We start from the raw sequence: 16,674 nt of genomic DNA, 5'->3' as shown, positions 1-16,674 counted from the left end.
CTAATGATTGGCTCTTTGATCAGTAATCTTACTACTTTCCATTTTTTTTTTTGTTCTAGTCACTTGAGAATAGAACTGTTTAAAACGTTAGGAGCACAAGTAGGCCATTCAGCCCCTTGAGCCTGCTTCATCATTCAATTAGATCATGGCTGATCTGTACTTCAACTCCATTTATCCGTCTTAACACTATATACCCTTACTTAACAAAAACTATTGATAGTCTTAAAAGCTCCAATTGTCCCAGCATCACAACCTTTGGGAGGGCAAGGGGAAAGAGTTCCAGACTTCCACCATCCTTTGTGTGAAGAAGTGCTTCCTGATTTCACTCCTGAATGGCCTTGCTCTAGTTTTCTAACACCCCTTTGTTCTTGATTCACCAACCAAAAAAAAAAATTCTCTGCATCTACCTAATCAAATACTAAAAACTTTTTAAACACCTCAATCAGATCACCCCTTCTATCTTGTGTAAGTTTATGCAACCTGTCCTCAAAATGTAACGCTTTAAGCCTCAGTATTATTCTAGTGAATCTGCAGGGCACTGCCAATATATCCTTCCTGAGATATGGTGCACAGATGCAATACTCCAGCGGGGGTCTAACCAAGGCTCTAGACAAATGTGGCATAACTTCCTCTCCTATGTATTCCAGTCCCCTTGAGAAAAAGGCCAACATTCTATTAGCCTTTTTGAAAGCCTTTTGTACATGTGTTCAAATGCTGAGCCACTCTATCCTTAATGACAAATGCTAGTATGTTTCCCGACAACTGTGTTAAACTGACATCTGTAGCTACCTGGTGTTTCTGTCCCACCCTTAAGTAATGGAGTGACATCAGCAAATTTCCAATCTAATAGCACAATTCCAGAATCAAGAGTGCTTCAAAAGACTTAACTAATGTTTCTGCAATTTCCTCACTTCTTTTATTACCCTGGCATGGAAACCTTCAGGTCCTGGAGATTTATAAACCTCATTATTTTCTCCATTGGCATTTTTTTTTTTCTGAATTACTGAATTCAGTCAGTACCTCCTTGATTTATTTTTAGTTTCCCTTCTGTAACTATAAGATTGAGAGGTATTTTATTCTCTTCCTTTATTTTGAAAACGGTTGCAGAGTACTTTTACTATTAGCCTTTATTTTTCTTCCAATTTTTTTGTATTCACTTTTGTACTTACTTCCTGTTTCCTCACTAGAATGATACCTGGAATGAGCGGGTTGTCTTATGAGGAAAGGTTGGACAGGCTGGACTTGTTTTCACTGGAGTTTACAAAACTGAGAGGAGACTTGATTGAAGTTTATAAGATCCTGAACAGTCTTGACAAGATGGATGTGGAGAGGATGTTTCCTCTTGTGGCTGAGTCCAGATCTAGGGAACACTGTTTTAAAATTAGGGATTGCCCTTTTAGGACAGAGATGAAAAGAAATTTTTTCTCTGAGGATTGTGTACCTTTGGAACTCGCTACCTCAGGTGGTGATGGAGGCAGGGTCATTGAATATTTTCAGGCAAAGGTAGATAGATTCTTGTCAGGCAAGGGAATCAAGGGTTCTCGGGGGTAGATAGGAGTGTGGAATTCGAGACACAAACAGATCAGCCATGACCTTATTAAATGGGTAAGCAGGCTCGAGGGGCCGAATGGCCTACTTCTGCTCCGAGATCATATGTTTCCTTTTTATCTATCGAGTCGTAACTATAGAATCACCTGCAATGGTTTCTCTTCCCACTTAGTACAGCCATCTCTGGAGTCCCTCAAGTATCTATCCTTGCCCCCCTTCTACTTCTCATCTACATGCTGCCCCTCAGCAACATTACCCGAAAATGCATCAGATTCCACACGTATGCTGACGAAATCCAGTTCTACCCCTCCAATGACCCTGATTTGTCACATTGCTTGCTTGATCTCCGATCCTGCAGGAGCAACCATTTCCTCTAATTAAATATTGGTAAAACTGAAGCCATTTTCTTCGGTCCCTGTCACCAAATCCATCCCTTCCTCCCCCCAATCACTGTCTGAACCAAACAGCTCACAACTTTGCCATCCTATTTGACAATGAGGAGCTAATGATCATATATTAACTAGCCATCAGCAAGACTGCCTACTTCTATCTCCCGACCATTGTTTATTTCCAGTTCTACTTCAGCTCATCTGCTGCTGAAACCCTCATTTCATGACTTTGTTAGCTCTAGACTTGACTATTCTAATGCTCTCTTGGTTGGCCTCCCAGCATGCACCCTCTGTAGACTTGAGCTCAGCAAAAAAAATCTCCAGCCCTACAACCCAGAGATCTCTGCACTCCTCTAATTCTGACCTCCCTGAGCATTCCCCATTTTAATTGCTCCACCATTGGTACCCATGCTTTCAGCTGCCTGGACCCTAGACTGTGGAATTCCTTCCCCAAGTCTCTCCACCTATCTCTCTCCCCTTTTAAAATGGTACTTAAAATCTACCTCAAGCTTTTGGTCACCTGTCCCAATATCTCCTGTGGCTCTGTCATATTTTGTTTGATTTTGCTCCTATGAAACACCTTTGGATATGTTACTATGTTAAAGGCACTACATACATGCAAGCTGTTACTGTTTTATGAGAGTTAGCTAATTTCAGCTGTAGCATCAGAATCCCAAGCCAGCAATTGCAAAAGTGTGCATATGTCTTACAGGGAAGCAGAGTGCATGTAAGTGAGAGGGGGAGAGCGCACAAAGGAGGCTGAGCATGTGCAAGGAAGGGTAAAAGAAAAAGGAGAGATAACAAGCCTTAGATAGAGTGTGTATGAGGGCATGGAGTGAGGCCATGGCCCGGATCAGCTTTAGTACCCCTTATAGCCAAATAAACAATTGACATCACTTTCAATACTCGGATGAATAATGGCCATCTGGATGAAGCAGAAGGGCCCCAGCAAGCAGTAAATGCCTTTACAACAGCATGAATGTAAGTGACTCCAGGATTAAGAAACAGAACGATCACTATTTTGGCAAACATAGCAGTAGAGATGCTGAATTTTATTTTGCTCGAGAGCAGCTTTCCTTTACCATCCTGGGGCCTACGCCAATGCTTTCCCAGCAAGAAGTTCTCAAGAACCTGAAAAATCGCAACACACAGCAGGTGTGTTTCAGTTTCTGCTGCAGCTTCTGCACAATTAAGTTTAATATGTATGTTTGTATATAGACTTGATGCCGGAGTTTCAGGAGGAAGCCAATTGCACCCAGACTCTATTCCTCATCAGACAGATGTGGCCATTAAAAAAATTGAAGAGCCCAGAATATTTGTTGAAGCAATCTTTATTTATATATTTCACTTATTTCAGACATTGATAACCGTCAACAACATTTTCTGGCACTGTAGACCCAGAAATGTTATTTCATTGGTACTGAATAGTCTTATTTACACAGGCTTTCCTATTTGAGAGCCTTGTGTTGCAATAGTACACAATTTCTCCATTTACCACAAAAATTCCATTTCAAGATTTTTTTTTTATATATACACACTGTTTGAACATCAAATTGTCTTAATAAGATCAAAGATTCATCCCACCCAGTTCTAGTAAAATAACATTTGGAGAAAACAAAAGGAAATTTGACATCCATAATATGATACATTGAGTGAAAAAAAGGAAAGCACAGGAGTTGAACATTAAAAAAATGAAGGAAAGCATATGGCTGGATTATCAGTATCCTTGCACTCTTAAAAGAATGCACTCAGTTTCACAACAGCATTTTTACCAATCACCACCCCCCGCCTCCCCTCCCCACTTCCACGGCTGCAGCAAATGGAATTGAAGTTATACTTCCCACAGTGATTAGTTTGACTTGGCATCAGCTTTTAAAATGGACTTAATTCTAGTGAACAGATGCATGTGGTACTTTGTTAAACCAGTTCAGCCACAACTAAACAGAACTTCATTATACAGCATTCACTATTGGTTACACTTGCACAATTTAGTCAGTGATTTTTAACCAGCTCCCTTACAAGACAGACTATGATCTATTGAATAAATTTGTATTCTTTGAAGCAGAAAATCTAATAACTGATTCCCAGACCAGAACTTGCACAGACATACAATTTCAATATGCAAACACTACTATAATGTACTTGGACAAAGAGGAACTTAATGGACGAAAGTCTTCTGCCCTTTATGTCCCACACAAGGATACTTACAATCATTTCTGCAGGTTCCTACTAAATAACACATGCCAACAAAGCCGATCTTCATATCCAAACAAATTCCATGTTAACTATTGAGGTTCAAAATAAAGTGTATAACAGTGTTGGCCATTGCAATACTTCAATTTCTGCTTCAATCCAGTGGTAATTAAAAGCTAAGGTGTTTGCAATGGATTATAATGTGCCACCTCAGAATTTGGTTTTAATACAATGCCAGAAAGCAATCAGTTCTTCTTTTTACTGATGAAAACTTTGATTGCTCCAGTGAAATCTGCAGACAAGAGTACTTCGGTGATATCTGCTTTCAATGCACCTGATATGGAAGAGATTAGTGACAGATCTCTCAGTATTTAGTATGTGCACATCTCAAAAGAATGCAACAGCTGCAACACATCCACTTTAAAACCACTGCACAACTGAAAAAGTTCTTAAAATATAGATGAGGTCTCCTTACAAATGCCAAATTTCAAAGGGAGCAAGAATTTATACTGCATGAGGAAAGGGTACTAATTCATTGGCAAGTCAACTCTGGTTGAGGCATTGCCATGGAGAATGCACCAGGGAACTATTGTCCTCCATGTTACTGTTTAATTCAAGGCAGACACAATGCCTGGACATGTTCCTTTTGCCTGCAGAGGACAGGTCCCTATGTATGAATATACGTAGCTTCTAGCTACACTACATATGACATTCTTGCGTCTGTCCTGATGAGTGCAAGACAAAAAGCTTCAACAGCTTGACTCTTTTTTCAGCATTACTCAAATGTTCCTATTTTCTTCAGTGTGTGTATAAAGTGACATCAATACTAAATTCTCCAAATAGGTAATGATACTTATAAAACAAGAGTGCACTCTTTACTAGTTTATAACAATCTACAGCATACATATCAAACAGATAGATAACATACCAGAAGGTATATGATCTGTATCAACACCCATGCCATCACCCTCTGCTTTCTCTGCCTGTGGGACATCAGACAGCATCAGACTTGGATTTGGTGCAAAAATTGCTGACGTGACAACAGCATTATGTGCTACACAACAGAAAAACGGATTATAATTAACTACAGAATTAATGTATTGAATTAATGTAATGAATTAGCATGCATTCAAAGCACAGATTTGGCAGGGCACATTATCTGTATGAGCAAGGTTTCATATTTGGCAATGCTCAAAATATGGTTACACAAATTACAGTAGCTTGGTCTCTAAGGTTAAAAAAAAGAATTGTTATTGTACTAGGATGTTTTCAGCATTCACTGTTCCTGGAGAAGCACATGACTTCAGAGGGAGATAAAGGTGTGAATGAGTACAGTGAGTGATAGAGATACCAGCAGAGAGATAAAGGTGTGACTGAATACAATAGCAGACACGTGCAGAGAAGAGATGAAGGTGTGACTGAATACAGTGAGTGACAGAGAGACCCCATCAAAAGGAGATAAAGGTGTGAGTGAATAGAGTGAGTGACACGGAGACACCAGCAGAGGAGGTAACAGTGTGACTGAAGAGTTAGAGACATCAGCAGAGTGCGGTAGCTAAAATGCGACTGAAACAGTGAGCAGGGACACCAACAAAGGTGTCACTGAGTACAAGTGAGATAATTTCATTCTGCACTGCAGTAATTGCAGCACTCCTCAAACCATTTCTAACCTCCTGAAAAGAGAATCAATCTTTCTGAACAAAAGGAAACAAGGTTGCATAATACATCAACATTATTGAAATATGCATTAAGTTGATGAGAAAAGAGTTAAATCCTTGAGCACCAATACCTGGAGGGAGAGTCAACAAACTGCACCGAGCAAGGCAGAGCGTAGGGTTTTTCCCCATGTGCTTGATCTGTCCAGGCAGGGCATGTGAAGGTCAAAACATTAGCTCATTGGCGGGATCTATTCTTACAAATGAAAGTGTACAATCAGGCCTGGTTAACAAGCCAAGTCTTCGACTCCTTTCATTTGACTCACCATAGCTAGCCAGGAACTACTAAGGACACCCACACAAGGGAATGAAGGAAATATCCACAGGACGGGATTTTCCAGGAATATTTTCATCAGCAGGACTACATATGAACATATGAATTAGGAGAAGTAGGCCATTCAGCCCCTCAAGCTTACTATGCCATTCAATAAGATCAGGGCTGATCTGTTTGTGTCTCAAATTCCAAACTCCCATCTACCGCCTTAAAAATATTCAATGACCCCGCCTCCACCACGTTCTGAGGCAGAGTGTTCCACAGTCACACAATCCTCAGAGAAAATTTCTCCTCATCTGTCCTAAAAGGACGCCTAATTTTAAAGCAGTGCCCCCCCACCTAGTTCTGGACTCACCACAAGAGGAAACATCCTCTCCACAGCCATCTTGTCAAGACTGTTCAGGATCTCAAACTTCAATCAAGTCTCCCCTCACTTCTAAACTCCAGTGAAAACAAGCCCCGTCTGTCCAACCTTTCCTCATAAGACAACCCCCTCATTCCAGGTATCATTCTAGTAAACCTCCTCTGAACCGCCTCCAACACATTTACATCCTTCCTTAAATGAGACCAAAACTGCACACAGTATTTGTAACTGAAGCATAACATCCTTACTTTTATTTTCAATTCCTGTTGTAATAAAAAAAGAATAGCATTCCATTAGCCTTCTTTATTACTTGCTGTACCTGGATACTAACTTTTTGTGACTCAAGCACATAGATCCCTCTGCACCTCAGAATTCTGCAGTCGTTCTCCATTTAAGTAAGACTAGACAGTTTTGCAGGTCCATCGTCTGTGGTTGCCAGGTTAAGGTCAAGAATGCAGTTTCCATATGACTACCCTAGAAGGATTCCCCATCAATCTACCCAGCTAGATAAATTATGTAGATTAAACAGCGAGGGAGCCCAGTTAGATCACAAATATTTGTTCCAAAGGGGTATTATAATCTAAATGTGGTACAAATCCAGAGGTCTCAAACCTATAAAACGTCCTCAGAAATACACAACCAGCACATTAACCGAGAAAAACTAAATCCACTGGTTTTAACTCATTTTCATCTCATTCACACTGAGCAATAAATGATCAATATATATCTGCCTTCTTTGCTTATTTCATTGCTGTATTTTTTATTTGAAAGGGATGCTAATATCAAACCACTGATTTGAAAGGTATGGTGACCCTCTCTTGGAATGAGGGAGCTGATTAACATACCCAGCTGATATGGCAGCCTTGGATTAATGACTTTCTTCACTAATTTTAATCCACCTCCGCTCACTGTCAGGCTTAGGAGTTCCTTCAAGACAGGACCCTCAATGTCATTGCTAATTATTACTTAAAATGAAAGTTACTTTAACCAAATGAAACAGATCAAAAAGATAAGCATAATTCTTTGCAATCACTTGACTTTGAAAGTTTGAGCTGATCCATTGACACAGGTTTCAATTATCGACGAGAATTTTTTAAAAATAGTTTTCCTTAAATCCCCTGCTTTATCTAAGTGATCTTTAAAAAGGATTCACCTCTTTAGAAAATAAGAGACTAACACTTAAAAGCCTTATGGAGAAATTCAAATCAGTTTAGTGTGATGCATCTTTAAGAGATTACAGTTTTATCAGCTTGCGTTACCTTTAATCCCTTCCCAAAAGTCATTGCGATCTCTTCGCACTGAAGTAAACTTGCTGACATCATGGTAAGTGCTCCAAATATAAAAGTATCGATCTTCAGATCCACTTATTATGTAAGTGTAGTCATGACTAAAAAACAAAAATCACTAAGCATGTAAAAAGATTAAAATACATATGTTAGAGAGGTTGGAGGAATAATTAAAAATCATGTCAACAAGGCAGCATTAAATGCAAGTGTGAATCATGCAGATCAGGTTGAATGATTTCTGGTCACCAAAGGTAATATCCATTTACCTTTCAGCTTCGCTTCAGTTTAATCAGCACAGTGCACACAAGGGTAATATTGGCAGTTCAAGGAAGACCACTAGATCTTATGCAGAATTTCACCTGCAGTTGTGCTGCTCACAACTCCACCATCTCCATCTGTCAGTGGGTTGTTCTTGATTTCCAGGCACCACAGGCCCATCTGTCACATAGGCGAGCAACTGAACTAGAAACAGAAGCACCAGAGGGAGAAGCAAACCCACATGGGAATCCCACCCTCCTCATAACATCTCAGATACAATCAGTGCTTCAAAGTCTTTGCCAAATGAAAGTCAACACCATTCAGTGCATAAGGCCCATTATCAGCTATAAAAATGCCATAAAAATGTTTATGTAAAAAAGGGCAGATTGGCTGCTCTTTTCAGGCCTACAATGAAAGTTTATTTGCTAGACTACAGTCTGGTATGAAGAAAGTACGCAGAGATCCAGAGAATAGTTAGGGGAATAGACAAGTGTTTCTGTAGCCGCAAACACGAATCCAGGATGGGGTATTGCCTCCCTGATGCCAGGGTCAAGGATGTCACCTGAGCGGGGGAGGCTGAACAGCCAACAGTCGTGGTCCACATTGGTATGAACGACATAGGCAGAAAGAGGGATGTGGTCCTGCAGTCAGGAGTTAGGTAGGAAATTAGCAAGCAGGACCTCAAAATAATCTCCAGATTACTCCCACTACCACGTGCAAGTGAGTATAGAAATAGGAGGATAAAGCAGATGAATTTGTGGCTGGAAAGATAGTGCAGGAGGGAGGGCTTTTGATTATTAGGACATTGGGACCGGCTCTGGGGGAGATGGGATCTATAACAGGCCATATGGGTCGCACTGAAATAGAGCTGGGACTGAGTTCCTTACGGGGCAATTTACTAGTGCTATTGGGGAGGGTTTAAACTAACTTGGCAGGGGTGTGGGGACCAGGAACTAATATCAAAGAGGAATACCAAGGTGCACCTAATACTGGGAGAGATAAATAGCACTAGAGTATGGAATAAGTTATTAGGTGGGGTCAGAGTAAGGGAGAAAGTAATGAAGTTTGAATCAAGATTACTGTGCCTGTATGTGAATGCACAGAGTGTGGAAAATAACACTGGTGAATTATAGGCACAGATTGACATATCGAAATATGATGTTGTGGCTATAACAGGGACCTGGCTCAAAGGAGAGCAGGGCTGGGTATTAAATATTCCTGGATACAAGGTGTTTAGGAAAAATAGGAAAGGCCTCCAAACAGTCACGGAGAGATAGAGGAGCAGATATGTAGGCAAATCTCAGAGCGGTGTAAAAATAATAGGGTAATAATAGTAGGGGATTTCAACTTCCCTAATATCAACTGGGATAGTCTTAGTGCAAAAGGCTTAAAGGAGACAGAATTCTTAAAATGCATACAGGAGAGCTTTTTGAGCCAGTACGTAGAAAGTCCAACAAGAGAAGGGGCAGTAATGGACCTAATCCTAGGGAATGAAGCTGGACAAGTGGCAGAAGTGGCAGTGGGGGAGCATTTCAGGGATAGTGACGATAACTCTGGAAGATTTAAGGTAGTTACGGAAAAGGACAAAGACAGACCGGAAATAAAGGTACTGAATTGGGGAAAGGCCGATTTCAGTATGGTAAAACAGGATCTGGCCAAAGTGGACTGGGAGCAGCTACTTGCAGGAAAGTCTGCATCAGACCAGTGGGAGTCAAAGAGGAAATAGTGAGAGTTCAGAGCCAACATGTACCCATTAAGGTGAAGGGTAGGACCAACAAGTCCAGGGAACCCTGGATGTCAAGGGATATAGAGGATTGCATCATGAAAAAAAATGAGGCTTATGGCAGATTCAGAGCGCTGAAAACAGCAGAGGCCCGAGAGGAGTATAGAAAGTGTAGGGGGGTAGTTAAGAAACTAGTTAGGAGAGCGAAGAGGGGACATGACAAAACACTGGCAGGTAAGATAAAGGAAAATCCTAAGGCATTTTAGAAGTATATTAAGGGCAAGAGGATAACCAGGGAAAGAGTAGGGCCCATTAGGAACCAAAGTGGCAATGTGTGTGTGGAGCCGGAGGATATACGTGAGGTTTTAAATGATTACTTTTCATCTGTGTTCACTATGGAAAAGGACGATGTAGGTGCAGAGATCAGGGAGGGGGATTTTGATATACTTGAGCATGTTAGTATTGAAAGGGAGGAAGTATTAGCTGTTTTAGCGGGCTTGAAAGTGGATAAGTCCCCACGCCCAGATGAGATGTATCCCAGGCTGTTATGTGAGGCCAGGGAGGAGACAGCAGAGGCTCTGACACAAATTTTCAAATCCTCTCTGGCCACAGGAGAGGTACCAGAGGACTGGAGCGAATGTGGTACCATTATTCAAGAAAGGTAGCAAGGATAAACCAGGTAATTACAGGCCGGTGAGTCTAACATCAGTGCTTGGGAAACTATTGGAAAAAATTCTGAGGGACAGGATTAATCTCACTTGGAGAGGCAGGGATAGTCAGCATGGCTTTGTCAGGGGGAGATCGTGTCTAACTAACTTGATTGAATTTTTCAAGGAGGGGACTAGGTGTGTAGATGAGGGTAAAACAGTTGATGTAGTCTACATGGACTTCAGTAATGCTTTTGATAAGGTCCCACATGGGAGATTGGTTAAGGTGGTAAGAGCCCATAGGATCCAGGGTAATTTGGCAAATTGGATCCAAAATTGGCTTAGTGGCAGGAGGCACAGGGTGATGGTCAAGGGTTGTTTCTGCGAGTGGAAGCCTGTGACCAGTGGTGTACCGCAGGGATCGGTGCTGGGACCCTTGCTGTTGAAAGTGTACATTAATGACTTAGATGTGAATATAGGAGGTATGATCAGTAAGTTCGCAGATGACACAAAAATTGGTGGTGTCGTAAACAGTGAGGAGGAAAGCCTTAGATTACAGGACGATATAGATGGGCTGGTAAGATGGGCGGAGCAGTGGCAAATGGAATTTAATCCTGAGAAGTGTGAGGTGATGCATTTTGGGAGGACTAACAAGGTAAGGGAATGTGCAATGGATGGTAGGACCCTAGGAAGTACAGAGGGTCAGAGGGACCTTGGTGTACTTGTCCATAGATCACTGAAGGCAGCAGCACAGGTAGATAAGGCGGTTAGGAAGGCATATGGGATACTTGCCTTTTTAGCCAAGGCATAGACTAGGGAGGTTATGATGGAGCTGTATAAAATGCTAGTTAGGCCACAGCTGGAGTACTGTGTATGTGTATAGTTCCGGGCGTCACACTACAAGAAGGATGTGATTGCACTGGAGACGGCGCAAAGGAGATTCACCAGGATGTTGCCTGGGCTGGAGTGTTTCAGCTATGAAGAGAGACTGAAAAGGCTAGGGTTGGTTTCCTTGTAGCAGAGAAGGCTGAGGGGGGACATGATTGAGGTATACAAAATTATGAGGGACATTGATAGATTAGATAGGAAGAAACTTTTTCCTTTAGCGGAGGGATCAATAACCAGGGTGCATAGATTTAAGGTAAGGGACAGGAGGTTCAGAGGGGATTAGAGGAATTTTTCTTTTCGCCCAGAGCGTGGTTGGAATCTGGAATGCACTGCCTGAAGAGGTGGTAGAGGCAGGAACTATCACAACATTTAAGAATTATTTAGATGAGCACTTGAAATGCCATAGCATACAAGGCTACGGGCCAAGTGCTGGAAAATGGGATTAGAATAGGTAGGTGCTTGATTGCTGGCACAGACATGATGGGCCGAAGGGCCTGCTTCTGTGCTGTATGACTCTATGAAAGCCGGGGTGGTGGTGGGGTTGGTGCCTCCCATGATTAAGGAGAGCATTGCAGTGCTGGAGACAGAGGATGTCCCAAAAGAGTCAAGGGCAGAATCTATTTGGCTGAAGCTAAGGAACAAAAAAAATGTGTAATTACATTGCTCGGTGTAGTCTACAGGCCACCAACTAGTGGGAAAGATGAAGAACAAATTTGCAAGGAAATTACTGAGAGGTGCAAAAATTATAGGGTAGTTATAATGGGGGACTTAAATTATCCAAACATAAACTGGGATAGGAGTAATGTAAAGGTCAGAGAGGGGCAAGAGCTCCTAGAGTGTGTTCAGGAAAATTTTCAACAGCAGTATGCTTTCAGTCCAACGAGAAAGGAGGCACTAATATAAAAACAAGAAATGCTGGAAATACTCAGCTGAGTATTTCCAGCATTTCTTGTTTTTATTTCAGATTTCCAGCATCCGCAGTATTTTGCTTTTATTATATGAGAAAGGAGGCCTGGTTCTTCTGAATGAAGTGGGCCAAGTGGATCAAGTGTCAGTAGGGGAACATTTAGGGGACAGTGATCATTGTATCGTAAGGTTTAGGTTGGCTATGGAAAAGGACAAAGAACAATCTACAGTAAGAATAATTAACTAGGGGAAAGCCAACTTCAATGGGGTAAGAATAGATCTGGCCAGGTAAATTGGAATCAATGGTTGGCAGGAAAAACAGTACCTGAACAACAGGCTTCCTTCAAAAGAGGAGACAATGTGGGCACAGTCAAGGTATATTCTCATGACAGGGAAGGGTTGGGCAAATAAATCCAGAGCTTTTTGGATGTCGAAAGAGATAGAGATTAAGAAGAAGAAATGTGCTTATGAAAGATGTCAGGTGGATAATACAGTGACAAAGCAGACAGAATATAGAAGTTTCAGAGGGGAAGTGAAAAAGCAAATAAGAGCAGAGCAAGAGTAGGAAGAGAGACTGGTAGCTAACATAAAAGAGAATCCAAAAGTCTTCTATAGGCATATAAATAGTAAAAGGGCGGTAAAAGGAGGAGTGGGGCCTACTGGGGACCAAAAAGGGGATTTGCGCATGGAGGCAGAAGGCATAGCTGAGGTATTAAATAAATACTTTGCACCTGCTTTTACCAAGGAAAAAGATGCTACCCAGGTCACTGTGTAAGAGGAGGTAGTCAATATGTGAGAAGGATTTAAAATGGATAAGGTGGTGGTATTGGACACGCTAGCTGTACTTAAAGTTGATAAAACACCAGAACCGGATGAGGTGCATCCAAGGATATGGAGGGAAGTGAGCGAAAAATTGCGGAGGCACTGGCCATAATTTTCCAGTCTTTCTTACACTCCAGGGGTGGTGCCAGAGGAAAGGAGAATTGCAAACATTACACCCTTGTTCAAAAAAGGTTGTAAAGATAAGCCCAGCAAGTACAGGCCAGTCAGTTTAACTTCGATGATGGGGAAACTTCTAGAAACAACAAATCAGGACAAAATTAAGTCACTTAGACAAATGGTTAATTAAGGAAAGCTAGCACAGATTTGTTAAGGGAAATAGTTTTTAACTAATTTGCTGGAGTTTTTCTGACGAGGTAACAGAGTGGTTTGATGAGGGCAATGCTGTTGATGTAGAGTACATGGACTTCCAAAAGGCATTTGATATCGTGCCACACAACAGTCTTGTGAGCAAAGTTATAGTTCATGGAATAAAAGGGACAGCAGCAACATGGATAAGGAATTGGCAGAGTGACAAGAAACTGAGTGTAGTGGTTAACAGATGTTTTTGCAGGCTGGTGGAAGGTTTGTAGTGGAGTTCCCCAGGGGTCAGTGTTGGGACCCTTGTTCTACCTGATATATATTCATGACCTTGGTGTACAGGGCAAAATTTCAAAATCTACGATGATATGAAACTTGGAAGCATTGTGAACTGTGAGGAAGATAGTATAGAACTTTAAAAAGGACATAAAAAAGTTTGTGGAATGGGCAGATAAGTGGCAGATGAAGTTCAATGCAGAGAAGTGTGAAGTGATTCATTTTGGTAGGAAGAACATAAAGATAATATACAATAAAGGATACAACTCCAAAGTGGGTGCAGGAGCAGAGGGACCAGGGTGTATATGTGCTTGAAGGTGGCAGGACAGGTTGAGAGAGCAGTTCATAAAGCATATAGTATTCCAGGCTTTATTAAAAGGGGGACAGAGTACAAGAGCAAGGAGGTTATGTTAAACTTGCATAAAACACTGCTTGACCCTCAACTGGACTGTGGCATACAGTTCTGGGCACCTCACTTCAGGAAAGATGTGAAGGCATTAGAGAGAGTGCAGAAAAGATTCACAAGAATGTTTCCAGAGATGAGGAATTTCATTTACGAAGACAGTTTAGAGAATACAATTGGAACAGAGGAAACTTGAATTTGAGGAGAGGGAGAGAGAAAGAATATTCCGGAAGGAATGCCAAGACAGAGAGTTGAAGCAGCTTGAGTTAACTAGGGGGCGAAAGAGTAACCCCAGTGAAAGGATGGCCAATATGGAGGAGCATAATTCAGGGCTGGGTACAAAATTGTTAAAACTAACTCAATTAATTCCATAATTCAATGAGGAGGATGTAGAAGAATTTTTTTTGTGTCCTTTGAGAAATTGGCAAGGCAGCTAAAATGTCCAGCTGAGACCTGGCCTCTTTTATTACAAAGCAAGCTAACTGAGAAAGCCCATGAGGTTTATTCCCTGTTGCCAGATGAGAGTTCATCAAATTATGAACTGACCAAAAACGTTATCCTTGGGGCATATGAATTAGTACCCAACACCTATCGCTAAAGGTTTATAACCAAGCGTATCCTAGGATGCTATGGGAAGCAAGGGAGGAGATTGCTGGGGCCCTGGCAGAGATTTCTGTATCATCGTTAGCCGCGCGTGAGGTACTGGATGACTGGAGGATAGCTAATGTTGTGCCTTTATTTAAGAAGGGCAGCAGGGATAAGCTAGGGAACTACAGGCCAGTGAGCCTTACATCAGTGGTGGGAAAGTTATTAGAAGGGATTCTGAGAGACAGGATTTATATGCATTTGGAAAGGCATGGTCCGATTAGGGATAGTCAGCATGGCTTTGTGCGTGGGAAATCAGGTCTCACGAATTTGATTGAGTTTTTCGAGGAGGTGACCAAGAGGATTGACAAGGGCAAAGCGATGGACGTTGTCTACATGGACTTTAGCAAGGCCTTTAACAAGGTCCCGCATGGTAGGCTGGTCCAGAAGGTTCGAACACATGGGATCCAGGGTGAGCTAGCAAATTGGATACAAAATTGGCTTGGTGATGGGAGGTAGAGGGTGGTAGTGGAGGGTTGTTTTGCAGATTGGAGGCCGATGACCAGTGGTGTGCCACAGGGATCAGTGCTGGGCCCTCTGTTATTTGTCATATATATTAATGACTTGGGGAAGTGAATGTAGGGGGCATGATTAGCAAGTTTGCAGATGACACCAGAATTGGTGGTGTACTGGACAGTGAAGAAGGTTGTCTAAGGTTACAACAGGATATAGATAAACTGGGAAAGTGGGCAAGGGATTGGCAAATGGAATTTAACACAGACAAGTGCGAAGTGATGCATTTTGGGAAGTTAAACCAGGGCAGGACATAGACAGTGAATGGCAGGGCCCTGGGGAGTGTTCTTGAGCAGACAGACCTTGGGGTGCAAGTACATAATTCCCTGAAGGTGGCAACACAGGTAGACAGGGTGGTGAAGAAGGCGTATGGCATGCTTGCCTTCATCGGCCGAGGCACTGAGTACAAGAGTTGGGACGTCATGTTACAGTTGTACATAACGTTGGTTAAGCCGCATTTGGAATACTGTGTGCAGTTCTGGTCGCCGCACTGCAGGAAAGATGTGATTAAGCTAGAGAGGGTGCAGAAAGGATTCACAAGGATGTTGCCTGGTTTGGAGGGCTTGAGTTATAAAGAGAGATTGGATAGGCTGGGTCTGTTTTCCCTGGAGCGAAGGAGGCTGAGAGGGGACATGATAGAGGTATATAAAATTATGAGAGACATAGATAGGGTAGATAGCCAGAGTCTGTTTCCCATGGTAGGGGTGACTAAAACTAGAGAGCATAGATTTAAGGTGAGGGGGAGGAGGGTTAAGGGGATCAAAGGAATAAATTTTGCACACAAAGAATAGTGGGGTAATGAGCTGCCTGAGGAGGTGGTGGAGGCAGGAACAGTAGCAACATTTAAGAGGCATCTGGGCAGGTACTTGAATGAGCAAGGCATAGAGGGATATGGAATTATTGCAGGCAGGTGGGATTAGTATAGATAGGCATTATGGTCGGCATGGACACGGTGGGCCTGATTCTATGCTGTACGACTCTATGACTCTAAGTTGAGACTGTTTTTCTTACAGAAGACTGAGAGGAGATCTGATAGAGGTATTCAAAATCATGAGGGGTCTGGACAGAGTAAATAGGGAGAAACTGTTCCCAATCATGAAAGAATCAAGAATGAGAGGACACCAATTTTAAGTGAATGGCAAAAGAACTGAGGGCAGTGAGTGGTCAGGATCCGGAATGCGCGGGCAGAGTGTGTGGTGGAGGCAAGTTCAATCAAGGCATTCAAAAGGGAATTAGCTGGTTATCTAAAAAGGAAGAATGTGCAGTGTTACGGGGAGAAGGCGGGGGAATGGCACTAAGTGAATTGCTCATTCAGAGAGCTGTTGCAGACACAATGGGCCGAATTGCCTCTTTCTGTGCTGTAACAATTCTGTGACATTCTTAGATGCAGTTTTCAAACAGTGTCATGTAGTAGGAAAGCTTGAATTGCGATATTATTCTATTCACCTGACAAAATGGGAGCACTGAAAGCACCAATTGGTAGATCTGGTCCAAAGCATGCATCTA

General features: G+C 42.1%; 1 protein-coding gene across 1 annotated transcript in view; it reads right to left on the bottom strand.

The window, feature by feature from the left end:
* Positions 1–3,252: 3,252 nt before the first annotated feature.
* Positions 3,253–16,674, bottom strand: part of wdr44 (WD repeat domain 44) — a 115,587-nt gene continuing 102,165 nt past the window's right edge. Inside the window, exons 18-20 of the mRNA XM_068047854.1 lie at positions 7,743–7,870; positions 5,059–5,184; positions 3,253–4,464 (exon numbers count right to left, since the gene is read on the bottom strand). Of these exons, the coding sequence (XP_067903955.1) occupies positions 4,376–4,464; positions 5,059–5,184; positions 7,743–7,870 (343 nt within the window). The 3' untranslated portion in view covers positions 3,253–4,375. The remainder of the gene's footprint in view (positions 4,465–5,058; positions 5,185–7,742; positions 7,871–16,674) is intronic.

Source organism: Heterodontus francisci, chromosome 15, assembly GCF_036365525.1.
Source record: "Heterodontus francisci isolate sHetFra1 chromosome 15, sHetFra1.hap1, whole genome shotgun sequence".
Taxonomy (NCBI): domain Eukaryota; kingdom Metazoa; phylum Chordata; class Chondrichthyes; order Heterodontiformes; family Heterodontidae; genus Heterodontus; species Heterodontus francisci.
This window is presented reverse-complemented; position numbering and strand designations above follow the sequence as displayed.